This window comes from Python bivittatus, unplaced genomic scaffold (genome assembly GCF_059951505.1).
Source record: "Python bivittatus isolate LINGU-HERP-01145 unplaced genomic scaffold, Pbiv_v1 ctg000480_np1212, whole genome shotgun sequence".
In the NCBI taxonomy this organism is placed as follows: domain Eukaryota; kingdom Metazoa; phylum Chordata; class Lepidosauria; order Squamata; family Pythonidae; genus Python; species Python bivittatus.
Genome location: NW_028277075.1, coordinates 84,077,351 through 84,098,306, shown reverse-complemented (window position 1 = coordinate 84,098,306; position 20,956 = coordinate 84,077,351). Strand labels below are relative to the sequence as shown.

Sequence of the window (20,956 nt, the reverse complement as noted above, 5' to 3'; positions counted from 1 at the left end):
ACAATCCAAAAGCCTAGTATTACAATCCATATGCATACCCATATGGAGATGGTGCACATTAAGCTGATTAAAATTTATACAAACTGAAATCAAATATATTAAAAGCAAAAACAAATACAATATTCCAAGTCTCCCTGATAGGGCACCATAGTCTTTTTTACATTAATTTCCACTAACATCAATTGCTGGGGACAGAAAATACATAGTCCTTGCAACAGTTACATTAAGAGATTTAAGCCATGGCAACTGGGAAATCTAAGAACAGTAGGCTTCCAGTTGGAAAAGACCATGTTGGGGAAGGCTATTTTGTATTAACTGAAAGAAGCTGAAAGAAACTGGACCTTCCCCCACTCCCCCTTTGCATCAAATCGTGGAACAAACATACCCTGGTAACTTTCTTTCCTGCCAGAACTCCATGAAGTTGCCTTGTTTTGTTCCCAACATGTACATGAGACAGCTTTAACAAGCAGTTTTCACCATAAGCTGGCAGTAAACTGCAGCATTTTCAAGGTGTGTGAAGGTATGTAAGGTGTGTTGCACTTTGCCAACAGTTCTGTCAAATGAACTGTATGGAATGGAACTGGCACTCAACTGGACATTTCAGGCACGCCACCTTCTCCAAATCTCAGGCACTCTCCTGCACTGCCAAACCATGCAGAATTCTGAAAACAAACTAATCCCATGCTCTCCAGGAGAAAGTGGATCGAGCTGCCTTTCAAAACTCACTACTGCAACAACCCCACTGAAAAACTGTTTAGCAGGTTTGCAAAGTGTGGGCATCCACAAGGGAGCAAGAGGGACAAATGATCATATATGGGTGAAGACGTCATCTTGCAAATGCCACGACTTTCATACTGGCATCAGATGGTGGGATGCAAGAACACAATGAAGGCACTTGTGTGATAATGCTATTGCATGCCCTGTCATCATTTTGGTGTCACTGTGCAGTGTGTTGTGGACACTACTTCTGTAGAAGTGCGTTATTCAGAAAAAGCACTAATCCTGTGCTCTAAGGATCTTTTAAAACTCACCTTCACATGCCTGCTGAACACAGAGGCAGCTCCATATCTGTGTCTGCTCTTTCAATAAGGAGTTTAACCATCTCTCAGAACTTTAAGAATTAATCTATATGCTTTGTACATTCATGGAGCTACAGTATATGATGCTTGCAGCATCAACTGCCTTGATGATCCCATTCAGTTCTCTTCACAATTCGCCTTCTTCACTTAAATTTGTAGATCTCAGCTAGTTTTCACATGTTAGCATGAAGGATGCTTGGCATCAAAGAAGTCAGACTTCATACATCAATCCCCCACCCCCAGATCTGCACCATTGTGACTGGCAGATGATTTCTGCCAACTGGTGGCATTAACAAAAGGGGAATGCAGCAAAGTCAGAGGGTTTAACCAATCACTTTACTTAGTATGCCATGCAGACACAACATCAGAACACAGTATGGGCAGCAAGACAAAGCCAGCAATAGTTTCAGGAAAGGGATCAACAGTGGCACAGCAAAATTTTATAGTGTTATTTTTTCTAGAGAAGGATGAGTAGATAGCACTTTCTTCCAGATAGACAGCTCATAGCCTTCTCAGTCAAAGACATGCTGCAGCTATTCCATCTTCCCCTCCTGAATTGAGCTTCTCTGAGGAAGGCAACAGATGGGGAAAGGGGAGAGAAAACATGGTTACAAATGATAGATGACATCACCTGAAACTGTCCCGCAAATAAGGCAGGATAACTGCACCATAAAACTATAGCTGGAAGCATCCATTGGCCAAAGAACCAAACATTGGAATCATGTGGGAGTAACAATGGAGGCAACATTGCTAAATCTTAGCTTGGGCTCAACAAAGCAATGTTTTCTCACAACATCCCTGAACTGTGTGGAAAGAGAAGAGATCCTTACTGTATGCTAAATATTTAATCTATTGTTGAGAAGACAAGGAAAACCAGATATGAATAATCAGTAAGAGCACTCTGCATCACTAGCCAGAGAATAGCTCTCTCTGTTTGAAGAATAGGTACAGATTTAATTTGGTCACTAATTTGTGTTATTTGACTAGTATGCTGTCTTCCTCACAAAGAAAATGCCTAGATCAAGTTACCTACATTTCTAAATGAAAAATGGCTTCATCTGTTCTAGAAATCCCAAGGTCAAAGTGATTGCAAAAGTGATGTAATTGTAGTGATTCCAGTGTGAAACACTTTCCCATGAGTAAATCAATCTCTGATTCTTAAGCAAAGGTAGAAGTTTGTTTTGTTTTTAAATTCCTCTAGACTGTGAGTCAGAGACTTCTTTTAAAAGCTGATTTTACTATTCTGTTGCTGCTGTTACAATACATTTTAAGTTATTGGGATTTTAATGGGTTTTTCTTTTAGGGGAATGCTTATGATAGCTAGCAGCTTTGGGAACTCCTTGCTAGCCCCTAAAGAAATATAATCAATTAATTAATCAGTCAGTCCCTAGACAGCCTCAAGAAAATGAAAAAGTCATCAACATACTACTAGCAAAGGAACAGCAACATTCCCCACAACACGTGATTATGAATGGCTTATGTGGTATGACACCTGAGATCTTAGCACACTTTTAGATGAAATCTATCATTAATATCATAAACAATATCTTCTGAGATAATACTTAAGATATAATTTTTATCTCATTCTTCAGAATAATGAGGAAGCACAGGGCTTGACTATGAGAACAATTGCTATTTGTTCTTATCTCTCTGGCCCGTGAAATTTAACATCATTGCCAAGAATGCTACAGAGGAAGCGGGAACCTTGGAGTTTCAGCTTAAATCACAACACTTGATGGTAATTCTAACAGTACAGTAGTCCTCACTTAATGACTACAATTGGGACCAGCAACTCTGTCGCTAAGTGACATGATCATTAAGCAGTCACATGACCACACTGCACTTATGACATCAGTTCTGCTGCAGTCATTAAGCAAATCACCCATGGTCATTAAGTGAGACATCATGTGACCATGACTTGCAATTTTACTATCGGCTTCTCCATTGATTTTGCTTGTTGGAAACCAGCTGTGAAGCTTGCAGATGGTGATCCCATGACTGTGACCCTGCAATAGTTGTAAATGCATGCTGGTTGCAAAGTGCCTGAATCACAATCATGTCACCATGGGGACACTGCGATGGTAGTAAGTTTGAGGAGCAGCTGTAAAGTTACTTTTTCAGTACCATTGTAACATCAAACAGTTGCTAAACAGGGCAGTCCTTAACCAAGGACTACCTGTACACATAATACAACCATCCTCACCAAAATAGTCTTGTTGCTATACAACAGGAAGAGAATCTGTGGCACTGCTCTGGACTCCTTTTTTTGCAGCCCTTTGAGATTGCATTACTAAAATTCAGCAGCAAGTTCCAATGTCAATGCAACTGACAGAAAGTGATCAGTCAAACAGTGTCTGGTCCTGGCCATCAAAGTGCAAAATTGTTAGGCTTGGCATGCTTATTCAAACTGAATTTATCCAGATGTTCAGATGGACTCTATTAGTATCACTGCCTGCTCCTCTTCTGGGGTCGAAGCAAGTGTTTTAAATTGTCATGAAGGCAATGGGAAATAGTTCCAAACAGACAGCTGCTTCATTATATATTTCTTTGAATGGGAAGCAATAAGTATAAATCAGATATAAATTAGATATGGCACAGTTCCTTCCATTTTTTTCCAATTATTGAACCAAACTGCAAGACACATTTTTAAGCAACAAGCAATTTAGTGAAGATTTAAACACTGCATGATACTTAAGTTCCATAAAGTTTTGCATGGGGGTTGAGGGCTTCTGCCAACTTTTTACCTGTTGGAACATTTACTGTTAAGACTCTGTAATCTTAAACCAATGAAGTTGGGACACATTCCTCTTACTAATATACCATACCAGAAAAAAAAAAGGTTATTTTCCACTGGGTCTCTCTACACTGCTCCAGTCTACTTGTATGTTTCTGCTGCATTAGCAGCCCATAAATAAGTTCAAGTCAGCTCCCAGCTTCTTACCAAGCAACTAGTTAAGTGGATATTTGTGGTCCTTGAATACCATGATTACACCTGGGATCGGAAGTATGATGTTCACCAAAAAGACAAAGTAATTTTTAACAGGTATGCACTGACAATAATGCCCCTAGTTGGCAATGGGGTACCCTGCAGCTCCATAAAATAAAATAAAATTCCAGTTACTGAGCCCTCATATTACAATCCTGAAATCTCACAAGTCTGTGAGATTGTGGAATGGTGCCTGTGATGAAAAATGTTGCCAACTCCTAAGTTACAGTACATTAACAATGAATCCTTCCTGCAGCTAAAGGGAAATGTGTTAAGCAACACAGAACATTATTGCAAAATTGTTCCCAAACATGGTGAATCCATAATCTTTAACCTTTGAAAACTTCTTCAATATTCAAAATATATATCATTGCTTTTGCATGACCCTATAAGTCTTCCTTACTGCCATATGAAAATCAAAGTGACTGCTTCTTTTTTGAGACAAGAAGGATTTATATGAATCTCTTGGCATCAAGATTCAAAGAACCTGTATCTTTTAGAGTTAAGAAATTCAGGATTTATGCTGACAATTCATTACTTCAAATAAATTTACATTTAGCAAATAGCAAATGGTTCTGGTTCTTTCAGAAGTATTCCCAAAATCTTGATAATCTGAAGCCAAGGAATGGATGAATATAAGGGATGGTTTCATGCAGCCTTGCTTGATTTCATCCTTTTTGTCCTTTAGGAACATAATTTGTTTTGCCCAGAGAAGAAATATCCAAATTCTCCACAACATTCAAGTCTGGTCTCAATGAAATAGCCAATGCAAAATCAGTTTTCCAACTATACTTCCTTTGGGATATTTCCTTGACAAGTGTATGATCTGCCAATTTTACTAAGGGCTGAACTGGCATCTCTGGGGACTATGTTGCCATACCTTTTCATCCAGTAACAGGATTTGTTTGCAGCTAATGAAATAGGCTTTTACACTGACAACACCCTTTTCTGGATGACATCTGGTCAAGCAGCAACAACCTTCCCCCCGACCCCCCCAAAAAGTTAATGTCTACTGAGTTGAGAGAGAATTTCCTCCTTTTCTTTAACACATTGGTACAGAAGTTGATAATCCCCAAAGACTTCAGTATTTCTACTTCCTCTCGTCCCATTTCTTAGTTGCCCGAGCCACGGTGGTTTATCATGTCCAATTAGCCATCTGCCACGCTGATATCATCATACAAAAGATATGCTCAGCCTTCCACCATAACCCATCAGCAGGCCCTTTGTTCAAGCTGACAAATCGGAATCAGACCCCATTGTTCTCATCTGAAGCTGTTGTCCGCATGTAGGCTGCTAGTTCTGATTAAAACAGCAGGAGTGCCACAGGGCCCTCCAGGACTCAGGGTCTGTGCCAGGAACACAACACAATATCACAAAACTTCTACTTAGCTGTATGTAGTTGATTAACAGACCATATTAGGTTCAATTCTCTTCAGAGTGTGCCCATTGCAAGACATGCAAAGATCTTTGGTGTTACTATTTGATTAGCAACTAATGTAACATATCTGGAATGTATAAGGAGTAGCATCACACCAAGACTGATCTGAACATATTGTTTCCAAAAAACCCCTTCCTAGAAAGACAGACAGAACAGGGTACTTCTACCAGACTACTACTCATAATGCCACAAGTCCATTCTGTAGTACAGGTAGTCCTCGGGTTACAACGGCAATTGGGACCAGAATTTCCATTGCTAAGTGATGTGGTTGTAAAGCACCACATCACTTGACTGCATCACTTAGCAACAGCAGTCCCGGAAGTCCTCATAACCCCAGGATCGTGCAGGTTGTTAAGCAGGAAGAGTCAGGAGTCCCAGGCAAGTAGGCAGGTGGGTATGGGAGAACTGTGGGAGGCAGGGGGGGTGGGGTGCCACAGTGTCAGCTCTCCCAGGTAAACCAAACAGGAAACACAACCAGATGAGCTACTTCTACTTTATTGTTAGGCTATATTAACAGAACCTTCCAAGTCTGAAAGTACAAATCTCCCACCATCCCTATTTACTGCCTGGTTAGTTAGGGCAGGTCCTTTCTAAGTTTCTAAGTTTCTTTCTCTATCTGTTACTCAGTTGTGGGCTCCTCCACCTTTTATCTGATCGTTCTCCAGGCAGCATCCCTTCCCCCTGTGTTCCAAGGTCATTTTCACATTCCATTACACATGGCAGGCACTAAAGAGCATGAGCAGGTGTATGGGTGCCTGCAGGGAGTGCTGTGGGCAGGCACTACAGAGTGCAGGTAGGCAAAAAAGCAGCAGGAGCAGGAGTGACTTCCTGCCAGCTTCCCCATTGATTTTGCTTGTGGAAAGCCAGCAGGGAATGTTGGATATCACAATCATATGACCACAGGGACACTGTGACGGTGAGAACTCCAAGGACCAGTCATAAGTCCTCCTTGTTCAGCATTGTTGTAACTTTGAACATTTGCTGAATGAGTGGTCGTAACTCAAGGACTACCTGTATATCAGATATACTGGCATGGCCTGTGCTACACAGAAAATACTACATATAAACCATCTGGAAAGAGGTACCTGCCCTCAGGAACAAGGTTCCCCCGAGATCCAAATGGCCACCACCGTACTATTGTTCAGAAGAGCCGTGAAAACCTGGCTCTTCACTCAGGCCTTTAGTGAGGGAGAGCAAGACCCCTCACTTCATTGTGCTTACCATCTTTTATCTTTATTTTTTATTGATTTGATTGTTATTTATTTGATTGTGGTGAGCTGCCCAGAGTTGTTGAAAGTTGGGTGGCATACAAGTTTAATAAATCATCATCATCTATGCAATCTGAACTACAGCTATCTATGATTATTGATTCCACATCTCACTCTACCACAAATGGTGGATGGCATGATTGAAGACATAACCTTTGGCCGAAACAAAGGCATGCTACTAGGAGTCACAGATCACTGCTTGAGAAATGTTTGATAGCCCTCCTATCATAGCAACCCAACAGAATAAAAGTTGCCACTTGAGAAAGACCACAGACAACTGTCAGTCAAATAATTTACCTATTCTGTGGAAAGAGAATAGGCAATTTCCACTTATCAAATCTACTCACTAACAGCACTTAGATAACTTTAGCTGGGTTTGATGTGATCACAAAGGCACATTGTGATTTTATTTTTTCAATCATTGGAAGCAAACAATGGAAACACAGGGTAAAACAAAACTTAAAGAAATTTTTAATATATGAAGTCATTGGGTGAGAACATCTGTTAGCACAGAGTCAGGTATCATCAGTACACAAACAATACTCAGTTGTGTATCTCAAGGGGGCTTAAGAAGCAAAGGAAGGAGAAGGAGGAGGAAGGATGGAGGTAGAAGCATCTTGGATGGTGGAAGATACTAATATGCACTACAATTTCTTCCTGGCTCTTTCAATAAAGAGAACTATCACATCACTTTGTATCTATACCCCCATGATCTTAAAGAGCTACAGATTATTGTTTTCCACACACTAATTCCTTTTGCTCATATAAGCAGAGAAGTGTTGCTGGAAAACATAATATTGGCCATCTCTGTTAGGTAATTTCTGATGCCTCCAATTTGGAAAGGTCGCCCCTTGTTCTGAAACGTTAAAGTCCAATCTAATACACTAGCTGACTCTATTTCAGAAGCCTATAAGCTCCTGAGTGGCATAGATTTTCATTAACACTGGTGAAACTCCCACCCTAAACCAAGAATTGCCAGCCCTTTATTCATCTTGAACTGCTAGACAAAGTTAAATGTGGGAATATCCTGCTGATCTTCATATTACAGGAATAATCATTGCCTCCCACTGAGAAGCAAAGCTTGCTTCTCCCTACTCAGGACATATGACACCCCCTCCCCAAAAAAACAATTTCTATTATGGAAATGACCATGATCCTCCAACCTACCAATTGCTACTATTAAAATGAAGACGATTCCTTTTCATTATCCTCAGTGAAGCATAATGTGATCTTGGTGTAAAAAAGCTCCGTGTACCTAATTACAGTAGTTTCGTTCCACTAACAAAATAAAAGCCAAAGATCATACCTATCATAAAGGATGCTAAGAGAGAATATGAGGCTGATTTTCATGTTTCACCATAGAGGCGGTTTCTTATCTGTAAATTTTAGAACCAGAAATGGAAGAAACAAGCATTGCAGGGGGAACGTGTTGTCCCCCCTGAGCCAAAGTTAGACCCAAGCTAACTCAACTGAATCTCCAGAGCTCACTGAAAGGGCAATGAATACAACCTCCTTCTTACCTGGAGATAAACACTTATCTATCCATTGACAAAACTGTGGACAGGTCTTAGTCTGAATTAAGATTTTGTCAGCAGTAAGAGTCTTTTCTGAAAAATTACCAGAAAACTATCCCTGATTCCTGAGTAGAAAATGTGGCCCTCCATATGTTGTTAGACAACAATACCAATCCGTCACGATAAAACCTGCTAGTTAGAGCTAGATATAGTCTTGCCACACAGATGAATCCTAAATGTCTCCAGTTTGAACTTGAGTACTTTCAAGATAAGCCATTATGTCTCTCAATAAGCTTACCTATGTTTAACCTGTTCAACCACTAACCAAGTCACAACTCCTTATTAGAGGTTCTATCAACATTCAGTTGCAGGAACTATGGATGGTTGCCATTTTAAGCAATCCAGTCCCCACCTACTTCCTCCTGGAGGTATCTAATATCCTATGAGCTCTTGTGTCAAGAGAGGATGGGATTTATAAGCCGCCTAGAGTCACTTATATAGTGGGATGGGTGGTGTATACATTTGATAAATAAATAAATAAATAAATAAATAAATAAATAAATAAGGCTTCATTGTATCACTAGCTTCTTTCTCATTGGCTGGCTGTCAGACCAAAGGGGGTTTGGTTGAGTGTTGTAGCTCATTAGTGCTAAGGTGGCATAGACATTGCTGCCAGGACTCTGTCAGTGAATTCTGCAGTAGACAGTCTTGCTTTTCCAGCCACTCTCTGTTTCCTTCTCCTTTTCCTGGAGGGCTAATTAGATGGGGCTTTAGAAGTGCTCCGCTTTCGAATAGGTTATAGTTGAGGTTCCCAGACTTTCTCAGTTCACGGCACTCTTAGAATCTAGTAATTTTTTAACAGCACCCCTAAACTAGTATCACTGTGTTTCCCTTGAAAATTTAAAATTCCTGCAGTTCCCCCAAGAGTGCACTGCAGTGCCTCAGGGATGTTAGATTATGGTACTCATGCATGGCTGGTGGGATGACCCTCCCCAAAAACCTCAATGATTAAAACTAACCTGTTTCTATTACAATACAGACTGGGCTATCGTGTTTGCACAAAACATTTATTCTGCTATTAATTAAGTTAATACAGACCTAATTGCCTTCAGAGGCTTGGCTGGTTACTGGCAAGATACAAAGATAGATTCTTTGGAAGTAAGAAACAATGAAACTTCTGCCTGAAAAGATTAGGCATCTTTCTCAGTAACTATGTTCACACAACATGGGTGATAAAATTGGTTGTTTCTCCATGATAAAGAGTTATCCCTTTCTGCCAGCAGCACATTATCATCATCTTAATTAACAGGACAACAGCCATTTTAAAATCCTCCAGCCACTGCAAAAGAGGCTGGCCGGTCAAGGTGTATGTATGTGTGTCATTTAACGATATAGTACCCACACTTTTCTTTCCACCCTCCCCTCCACCCACAGATGAAGAAAAGATCACAGAATTCCTGGAGAAGTTCCATTTCTCTGTTTCATTTATTCAAGAGGGAATTAAAGCTTTCTTAACCATTTGAATTGTATTTGAACAATATGACTGGCTGAAATAGTTAGCTTAGCCCCATTTAGCCCTGGAGTTGTTTGGAGTTAAAACTAATCCCCTCTACCCTGTAGAGGATTGGGTTAGGGTGTTCATATAACACACAAGCTTTCCTTGACCCAGTTAAACATATGAGAACAAGGCTGGTGTCTGTGTTCTTTTGGTGTTTTGAAGACATGTCTTCTTTTGTCTGTTTTTAAAGTATTTGACTTGATTGTCAATTAATTGTGTTGACTGATTGCTCATTTCAGTTTTTTAATGCTTTTGGCTTTGCTGTGTTTTGTGAATTATTGTAAAAGTCAGTGATGTAGTAGCTAGATTGTTGGATTAGGATTGAAGAGTCCCAGGTTCAAGCCCCCACTCTACCACAGAACATTGGGTCGGTCACTCTCTTTCCATCCAGCCTACCTCACAGGATTGTTGTTGTGAGAATAAAATGAGGGGAGCTCTCTGTATAAGCTGTCTTCAGTTCATGGAGGAAAGGCAGGATCTACATCTAATAAATAAGGTAAATAAATAATAGATAGTTGTTTTTTTAATTCTGTGAAGGAAAAGGAGCAGGTTACTTATTTAAAGGGAAAAGTAGGGTATAAATGGCATAATAAAGGACTTTGACATATAAGGGGCTACTAAAGTAGAGTTCTTTCTTCATTGCACCTTCATGTGCTCTTCCTGTTCTGTGCTCAGGCCTGTTTTGCAATATTCTAATTCTGCTCTCAAAATCCATTTCATAAAGTCCTGGATCCTATGCAATTTAGTCCAGGACTGGTATTCTAGGTATAGAAATTATTAAATGCAGGACCTCCCTCCAAAGAATATAGGAGAGCAAATGCCTCTTACTTGATCTTCAGACAAGCTGATGCTTCAAATAATAAATTACAGGGAAATTAGGGTTAATAAAGCCTAACCCTTATAAATACTTACAGTTACAATACAAGGATATGTCACGGTGTGTTACTAAAATGGCAGGTTTTTTCATCTATACTAAAGCTTACTTGCAAGGCCAAACAGCTGAAGCAACAAACTACTTCATGTTGGCTCCTAATGTCCCAAACACATCTGTCCCAAAGAGAATGTCTCCAGTGAAGGCTTCTCCTTGAAAGAATTGCAATTATTTATTTTACTTCTTGTTAAGCCACTATGATACTCAGAGCCTTTCCTCTGCATAGGACTGAAACACCAATGATAGATATGCACTTTGGATCAATTTAACTAATTCTAACATATTATACTGGAAATGTAAAAGCTGAGAAATCAAGGCTGCATGAATCTCTCAAAACAGACTCCCCAAGGATCTAAAATTACACTTTATAAGTTAACATAAAAAAAAAATGACTGGACAGTAATCACATTTGTTTTTAGGTGAACTTTCTGTACATATGCAATGAAATCAAGTTTAGTTCTGGAGTGGAGTCTCATTAGTTTTGGGGCCACCAAGTACCAGACTCAAAGCTCAAGTTGTGCCCATTCTCACATTCCCCATTGCCCTCCTCATGAACCCCAATGAAAAGGATTCATTGCCCATCCCCTTCTGTAATAGCCATCACAAGAATGGAAGAGAAGGAAACGTGGTCCTGGAATGGGAGATGGGAGGAGAAGGGGGCTGGATTCTGAGCTAGGAAGGGCAAGATCCTAGACTGGGGATAGGAGTGTAAAAAACTGGATGTTGAGCTAGTGGCCCTAATTAGATATGAGAAGAGTGGCAGGAAAGCAGATGGACAGCAAGATATTGGAGAAGCATGTGATGGGTGGGCACAGGCAAAGGAGAGTGGTGGACCAAAGGAAGAAGAAAGAAAAGTTAGAGAACACCAGGGACAGGAGTGGGAAGTGAAGAACTGGGAGAATATAGGACAAAGAAGCAGATTCTAGATGGACACAGAAGGAGAAGGAAATAAGTTTGGGGATATGGATGAGGGAAAGCTATTCAGTGGCTGCTCCTGCCTACTTAAAAACAAGAAAGCTATGCTATACATTTTAGCTTTCTTAGATTCCTGGGCAAACAGTTATTCAGAGTTGAATAACCAGACATATCTAAGACTTAAATAACCAGACATATCTAAGAAATGTCAGATGTATAACCCAATCACGCTTTTTCTTTCCTAATAATAAGTCCCTCTTGTTCCATATTTAAGATGATGCCAGTATGCAGAGACCCTCGATGAAATGTAATAGAGATTCCATATTTTTACCATTTCAACAGCTGTCTGCTTCTTCCAGTCAAAATTTGAGAAAGGTGATACATAATCAAAATAACTACATGTAGGACTGCAAAATAGCCTCAGAAAGAATTTGCCTGTGCTGGATTTGCAGCAAAGGCAAAGATAAAACTGAATTTAGAAGCTAAAAAGAGCTTGTATGACTTGCATTTGCAGAGGGAAAACACACAGGAGAAGAAGCCAATAGGCAATCCGCTGATTGCCTATCTGTGCAGAGAATTCCTCCACAGAATTAGGAATCATGTTTTTTCCAGGCTCCCCAATCATATACAGAGTGCACTGTTTGCTTTTGTACACATGTCTCACAAGTAACCAGGGAACACATGTGTGCTGGAGAAGAATCTTCCATTGAGATCCTTTCACAATTATTGTGACAATTATTTTACTTGAAGAATGCATGCTAACAGAGCTTCACAGGTAGAGGGGGAAGAACATTTGATGTATGGCCCTCTGTACTCACCCTCCATGACTGCTTTCTAACATGCTAACAGACAAGGAAGCATAGCCATGTCTGCATGGCCTTTAATTCAGCAGAGATTTGGCCAGGCTGTACTAAGTTCTATGCCCAACTGACAGCAAACAAACCATCTGAAACTTTCAACTCTATTCATCAATGTACTCCATGCATCTGCGTCTGCTTTGCAATGCAGGCAGAGAAGATTGCAACAATGTTAAAGTTGACAGAGGGATTCATAGCCAAAATATTACTGTCTCTTCTGGATCTCAGACTCATTGATTAATGCATATCATGAAAGCTGACCTGATCAATTACGAAGTCTGAAAGCATAAAAATCAAGACATTTTGAAATGCAGAGTCCACCACCAGAGACAAACAGATTGAATCAACATCTATGACTTATTAAGAGCTTCAGAGTTCTTCAGCCTCAAGGAATCCTTCTCAACAGACATAATTTCAAGAAGCTCTATTGATCAAATCGCTCACCCACTGCCAATCATTCTTTTCCAACTTATTTAGTAATAGAACTGCCAGTCACTTGTCCATATATGAATAATATCAGAAAAACAATAACCCTGACACATCAATGAATGGTAACAAGAAATGAAAGAAAGAAGGGGAAAACAGCCCACAAAGAGAATAATTTATGGCTTTATAAAAAAGAGAATGTTTCCCATTTTGTCATTCAAAATAATGCCTGGGCATATAACTTCCTACAGCCAACACCCAACTTCAGCTACATAACAATAATCTGAGAAATAAAAGACATCTTACACTGTACTGATGGAATAATTCCTTTTTCTTGGCATTTGTGCGCTTGTATTGTGTTGTTCTGGCATTTCTCTGTTATAAATATTGAACTTAGACTAAATATTCTTCTGTTTTAAAGAAAATCTAGTTAAGAAATTGCTGAAATACCCAGTACCAATTTTCCTACAAATCTCTTATTGCAGTGAAAACAATATTGATATTAAGTATTAAAGACCCTCTCTCTTTTGAAGATATATGTAACTTTTTTTGTTACATTCAACAAAATCATTTAGATTTTACCTCGCATGTACAGTAGGAATCTATGTATAGCCCTATTTATCAAAGTAGCCCAAAGAACATCCAAAACATTTGAATAATCTTAGGCTCACACAAAGGTACTCTAAGAGCTCAAATGAATAAACTTGCATCTAAAATATTATTTTTAAAGAATTAACAACTGATTAAAAATGAAAGTGACATGCTCAGGTTTAATCAGTTATTTTTAAAATATCTACATGCAGACTTAAAAAGCCATAATGTGGCTGGTTCAAATCTGGTTAGTAACTCTGGTTTGTAAAGCATGACTTTTGGCTTCACAATCTATTAATCAGGCAATTTGATCAACAAATCATAGTTAAATCAAACCCTGACTCAGTGTAGCCAGATACAATAATGAAGTCAGCATAGAATCCAACCTGACAGAAATGAAGAAGACAAAGCAAAACTTATTGTGCAGATACACTGGCTGTGTGAAAGAGGTTCTTCACAATGTATGAGAGGGCATACAAAGGAAATCATTAGAGAAGCCACCTCTTTTTCCAGACTTGGACAGCTGCTTCATAAGCTGCTTCTGGCTGTCTCTGCATGTGTGTCCATCAGAGTCACCATGCTTCAGAAGCACACACACAGAGAGAAGACATCTCAAAGCAACTTAGAAGCAGTCATACAAGCCAGGAATAAAAAGTTTCTCCATTACAGACCTAAAGAGAGGTGCTTTGTACACACTCTGGTATCCTGAAAAGTACTTACTTCACAAGATTTCAGAGCCCCAGTAGATACGTAGAGAAGTCAGGTATAAGAGATAAGTTGTGATCTCTACATAAATGAATCATTACTAAGATTTTATTTAATTTGTTCATTCATTTAGTCATTCCATCAATCAACCTGTATGCCACCTTAATCATGAAGGCAGTTATGCATGCCAGTCATTCGGCACATGCGACATCTCTGCTCCTCAAGCTGCATTGGCTACCAGTATGCTTCTGGGTGCAATTCAAAATGCTGGTAATTACCTTTAAAGCCCTTCATGGCTTGGGGCCAGGTTACTTATGGGACCATCTCTCCCCAGTGGTGTCTATCCATCCTGTTAGATCTGGCAGGAGAGGCCTGTTCCAGGTCTCCCATCTGTGAGAGAGCACCATCTGTTGGGACCCAGGAAGAGAGCCTTTTCTGTGGTGGCGCCCATCCACCGGAACATCATCCCTCCAGAAATTGCTGGCCTTTCACAGGGCACTAAAAATCTGGCTTTGCCATTGAGCCTGGGGTCCTGATAGCATGAGTGAGCCTATGTCAAGGCTTGTTTAAATGATTTATAAGTCTTCTATGCTGCTATTTTTATGTTATTTTTGTTGTTTTTAACTCTGGTTATCTTTTACTGTTTTTATTCTGTTTTAATTGTGAGCCACCCAGAGTCATATAGATGGGATGGGGGGGGGCTATAATTTTTTTTTTTTTAATCTGTTCAGTTGTGTCCAATTCTTGGACACTGCCTGGACCATCCCTGAAGTTTTCTTGGCAAGGTTTTTCAGAAGTGGTTTGCCCTTGCCTCCTTCCTAGGATTGAGAGAGAGGGACTGGCCCAAGGTCACCCAGCTGGCTTTATGCCTAAGGAAGGACTAGCATTCACAGTCTCCCATTTTCTAGCCTGATGCCTTAATTACTACACCAAACTGTCTCTCCCTATAAACTTATGAAATAAATAAATAAATAAATTCTAAGCGACTCCTACTCTACCATATTGTACTGTACTGTAAATATTACTACTATGGTATTCATGGCCTAATAACATGATCATTCAGTGCTAATTTATCATCTAGTACTGTTAGGTCTTTCTTAACTATCTAGGCATTTGACAGCATATTAGTCTCAAGGTAATAGCAGCCTGCCTGTATGGTATATTTGTTTTTGTTCTACAGCTGCTGCCAAGGCATTTGGGTGTTTGTGTTACCAATGTCATCTGCTCTTCCACCAATGTTCTTCTGCCTTAAATATGCTTATGCTTCCCTTTGGCTATACCTAGCTGAGCCCATGACATGGTGTGGCATAGCATTTTAAGGGAAGGGAGTTTATAGAGCACATCTGCTTTGCATCCAGAAAATCTCTGATACCTCTTTTTAAGAGAAGCGTCAAATAGCAGATGATGGGAAAAGCTTCTGCCTGACACCTTGTAGAACTAATTCAGTGACAGAAAACATGTTCTGCATGCAAAGAGTCCCAGCATCATTAGCTGGTATCACTCATTAAAAGGTTCAAGGAGCAGGAAATGGGACTCCATAGTTCTGTCAGAGTCAGAAATTAACATAGGCAGAATAACATATCAGCAAGTTGTCATGTATATTTCAGTTTTTATCACCTGAGGAGTTGACAAACCATAAAACAGCCATAGCTGCTCCTTCAGTTTGGTTCTCAGATACTGTTAGTGCTTCCTTGAAGAATGATGACCTCTCTTAAAGATGGGATCACATGAACCATAAATATTCACTAGTGAATATACCAGTTATAATACTGGCAAAAGATACTAGAAAAGCCAGTAACACATCAACTCCATATACTAAATGATAATTATAATTGGATCTACTTCAGTCCAATTTCAGTCCTACTCATGAGAGGAAAACTATCTTGGCCACTGTAGTGGAGGACCTCTACTGGATATAAAGAGGCACAATACAACTCTTTCAGAAATCTTTATTGCAGGACATATTACATACTGAAAGCAAGTTTGGTATAGTGGTTAAGGCACCAGGTAGAAACTGGGAGACCATGAGCTCTAGTCCTGCCCTTTTTAGGCCCAAAGCCAGCTGGGTGACTTTGGGCCATCACTCTCTCTCTCAGTCCTTGGAAGGAAGCAATGGCAAGCCACTTCTGAAAAACCTTGCCAGGAAAACTCCAGGGACTAATCCAGCAGGCACCAGGAGTACACACTGACCCAAATACACACATACACACACAAAACCCATATTACAGTACCATATTAATAGAGTAGGACCAAGGTAAGATAAACAAATCTTCTGCAAGTAGTCAGAAGGAGTTTGGTAGCACCTTTTGCCAAGTAACAACTTTTATTAAAAGGCATACACTTTTAGATACATGGAGTATCTAGATCTAGCCACTCTAGTTACTCTATCCCTACAGAGTGCAGTCCCTGCACTCTAGCCATTCTTTGCATCTGATTTTTCAGATTTTTTGTCATATAGCACTCCTCCTACAACTTCTGCAAGTTGGACAATCAAAATTATGCTTCTCTTCATGCCGAAAGCTACGGCCACCTCCTTTTTCCCTTGCCCCAAAAACTTACCTTGCAGCAAGAGAATGCTCCAGGAAATGTATGAACGTATTTATTTATTTATTTATTTATAAATCTAATTTCTACGCCAGCCAACTCATAGCAACTCTGGGTAATGTACAAGATAAAAGCAAGATAATACAAACAAAAGAAGATAACGCAGAGAATAACATACCTAGCACGTTTATAAAATTTTCACAGCAGCCCAAACTTCCTAACCTAATGGCTGGGGGCGGGGGGGAGGCAAAAAAAGATACTGCCTAGGCCCCATTAGATGATACTTTTTAAAGATGGAATCTAGAACATGTTTTCTGTGTCAGATCTTGCCGGATGTTGTGGTAGGCACTCCGAGAGTGCTTCTTATTTTGTATGAACTGAGACTGAGGCTACAAATCCTAGACTCCCTAGCATGAAAAAGTATTTTGCTGGGCCTTTGGATACTTGCCATCCTCAGCCTTTCTTCTCTGAGGTGAATTTCCGGGCCTTGGAGCTGAGACAAGGAGAAGCAGAAGCGATGGTTCTAACTTCACGGACATGCTTGGCAAGTGTTCACTTGGAATATTTACAATGGTTTGAGCCCATTCAGGAAAGGAAAATCCACAGCATCTTTAGAGCAACTTACCCTTCCAGCACTCCGACCACTGTCAGGTAAATTAGGTTTCTCCAAGTGTGAGAAGGCTGACTTCACACATGACACTGAACTAGAAATTTAAAACCGCTGTTTATTAAACAAAAAGGTGGCCTAGTTTGCATGGAATAGGGCATAATGGGTATATTCACATAGCAAGCTAATCCAAATAAGAAACCATATTATGGCTTAATGTAATGTGTGAACTCAGCCTGTGACTAAAAAAGTTCTAAGAAGGCCTCAGAATCAAAGCTCGATATTATAGACTGAAGGCCCCCAGTTCTTTCTATTAATGTGTTCTTATTTATTTATTTATTTATTTATTTATTTAAATAACATTTCTATTGGTAGCAGTGAACCTTGCTGTTAGTTATTATTCTTTCTTTTAACTAGGGCTTGTAGTTGCTTGTAAAGTTTTCTGGACTACAGTAATTTCTTTGACCAAGCTACTGACTGCTCTGTGCTCTTCTACCTCATCCCCTTTCCTAGATCCTATCAGTACTGACAATAACAATTCTAAATATGTTGAACACCTATATATACAACTAAGAAAAAGTTGTACAAACTGAAAGAGAAACTTCTCTAGGCAAATGACTTTTCCAGTAATAGTTAATGTGACTTTGTCAATTTCAAGCCCAAGGCCAGAATCAAGCCTCACTGACTCACTGACAATCTCTCTCTCACTGACCACTGTTCCTGTTAATTTAAAACCCTACCTTACCTGATCACTACAAATGAATGGTATTTGGGGGGTTTATAAATTAATAGTAAATTCCTGTATGGAACACAATCACTATTTCTACACAGCATGCCCAAAAGTTTCTTTGAATGAATCTGAACGCCAAAACCATACATATACACACATACCAAATCCACAGGACTCCTAATCTGAATTATAAACAAGATTATTTTGGCACAGAATTTGTAGTTGGGCCCAAAATGTCTGATCAGATTATTACTTCAAAAAAGAATTCAGAAATTCCCTTTCAATGTAAACAGTCAGTGAAAGAATTAAAGATACTGAATTTGGTAAGATTTGTAAAAAATTCTTAAAAGGTATCTTTTAAACCATACATAGCCCAAGGGCACTTGTACTCCAGAAAGCCATGAGAAATCTACAATTAGTTTGCTAGTCACCCTGTTAAGGTTTCAATAAGTAAATATCATTCAACTCCAAGCAGCTCATGAGATACAAACACAGTCATGTCTTATTATACTTATCCTCTGAGATCAAAGCATATTCACATAAGTGGGGTGTAACCTTCTGTGGATGGCAGTGGGGGGTGGGGAGGGGGGAAGCCTATCATTGGACCAACAAGAATAAACTTCTTGAAAATTTGTGGGGATAATGTGAAGGTCTGATGTGGCTGGAGGAACCTTGGATGGGACAGATGATCAGGGCTGAATTTAAGAAGAAAAGAAAAGCAGCTGGAAAAGCAAAGCAGCCTGTCACTGTAGGAGCAAAAAACAACAGCCGTGTAGGAAGGTCAAGCCTCCATCTAAAGAAACTAATGAATACCTTGCAGTCCTTAATGACAACTGCCTGGAATACTTCCCTACTTTTGGGAAAATTCTGTCAGTGGGTCAGGGGGACACTGAAGGAAGAACAACATTTCTTGTACATTTGTTAGGACTAAGGACATCATTTGAAAACAAGCTCCCTCTTGCATATACAGGCATAGTTCACAAGCCCTCTCCTCCTGTGCACTTTCAGAGAAATGAAGCTACTTGCACTCACACTTCTACTGCGGGTGTCAGAACTAAGGAGCAAACACCAATTCCCCTGCTATGTCCTTTATGATGACCTTCTCAAAGACCTGACGGTGAAGTTCATAACAAGAAAAGCCTTCTCTTTCAAGCAAACATTCATAAATTGTTAAAGCCCCACTGAGTTCTACCAGAGCTCTGGTGGGCTAACCAAGTGCCTAAGTCATACCTGAAAACATGGAGGCTATTTAAAAACATCATCAGTATCATCATCATACACAGAACAGTCAGATATGCTGAAAAAGAGGATGCAACAGTGCATTTACAATTATGTCAACTACTGAGGTCTGAGAGCATAGAGTAAATGCCCTCTCTATTTCACACTAGTAAATCGTGGTTGTTGAAGATATTCTTCCCCGCCCACAATTCTTATTCCTTTTACAAACCCGGTAAGGTAACATGTCATATTGTAGCAGCAGCTTAAAGATGGCTAATATCTAAGCCTCTGGCTCCATCACCAGACCTGATCTATACATCAGCTTAGAAGATGTGATCAGAAAGCCAGGGCACTGCCTTCTCCAGAAACGCAAAAGACAACACAGCATCCTTGCATCCCTCACTTGGGGCTTTTACGCCCAAAAGTCTGGAGGCTGAATAGGCTGCACTGATGTTTCAAACTGTAGCAGGGAATCCTGGAGAGAGTAAGCAACCCAGCCTTCTCTTGGTTGTGCAAAAGTGATCGAAGATCGCTCGCTCCGAGTGAAAAGCAGAATCCTCTTTAAATTAATTAATTAATTGATAACAGTACTAGTGCTCCAATAGCCACGAAACCCAGGAACACACACACCCACACACCCCTAAACGGAACCCAACACGAAATAAGAAATTGAAGCGAGCACAGCATCCGTCCGCTTCGTCTTGCCTTCTGCAACTGATTGACAGCCAACAGTTTGTCCCCCCCCCCCCCCGCGCAGAGCCCCCATCCTCCGTCGTAGAAACACACCGAAGCCTAGCACACAAAAAGCACCGTTTGTCAGGGAGACGTTTTGCGTAGTACCAGAGTAGGGGGAGAAAATACGAAGTTGCGGTTTTTTTGTTTTTTGCTCGTAACGACAAGGAAAACAATACAGGGCGGGAGATGAGACAGAGGATCGGAGGGAGGCGGGAGTCAAGAAGAAGGATCCCCAGTTAGGAACCCCTCAGCCTCCCCCATAACAAAGGGAACCGAACCTCACGCGCGCCGCCACGCACACCATCCCCAGAGAAGACTACACCTCACCAAACCTCGCCTCCAGGTCTCGCTTGGGCGCTGGCAGCCTCGTCTGTCACCCCTCCCCGGCCCCTGCCTGGCCGCGCCGTCCCTCCGCTTTACCTGTTCGGAAAAAGGCGTCCACCTCGGAATCGGGGACTGCTCCTTCCTCCGCTGCCCCTTCGGCGGGGTTCATGGCTGGGCTTGGGGAGAAAGGGGCTCGCGAGCAGGAACAGCAGCAGGAGCGATCCCGGCGGCTGGGTAATATCCAGTGAGTGGAGGAAGAGAGGAGAGGGGCGAGAGAGGAGATACACCCGCGCGCGCGCGCGCGCCACAAGGAGGGAGGGGAGAGGGATGGAGGCGTCTTCAGCGGCCAGCTTCGGCACTTCCCATCCTTGCCACAGTGTCTGCTGGGAGCCGCCGCCGCTGCCAACCCAGTGGGGTGGCAGGGGTCCTCTCCTCCTCTTTCTCAAAGGCGTGCGCACACACGCACACACATACACACCCACCGCAACCCTATCTCCCCCAGCGGTAGCAGCAGCGGCAGCCGCCGCCGC

General features: G+C 40.8%; 1 protein-coding gene across 3 annotated transcripts in view; it reads right to left on the bottom strand.

Moving 5' to 3' along the window:
- Positions 1–20,956, bottom strand: part of KALRN (kalirin RhoGEF kinase) — a 543,871-nt gene extending 522,915 nt beyond the window's left edge. Inside the window, exon 1 of one of the 3 annotated variants that reach the window (XM_088146453.1) lies at positions 20,523–20,956. In XM_088146453.1, the coding sequence (XP_088002579.1) occupies positions 20,523–20,595 (73 nt within the window). In that variant the 5' untranslated portion in view covers positions 20,596–20,956. The remainder of the gene's footprint in view (positions 1–20,522) is intronic. The other 2 variants (XM_088146450.1, XM_088146449.1) reach the window with 2 other exon arrangements.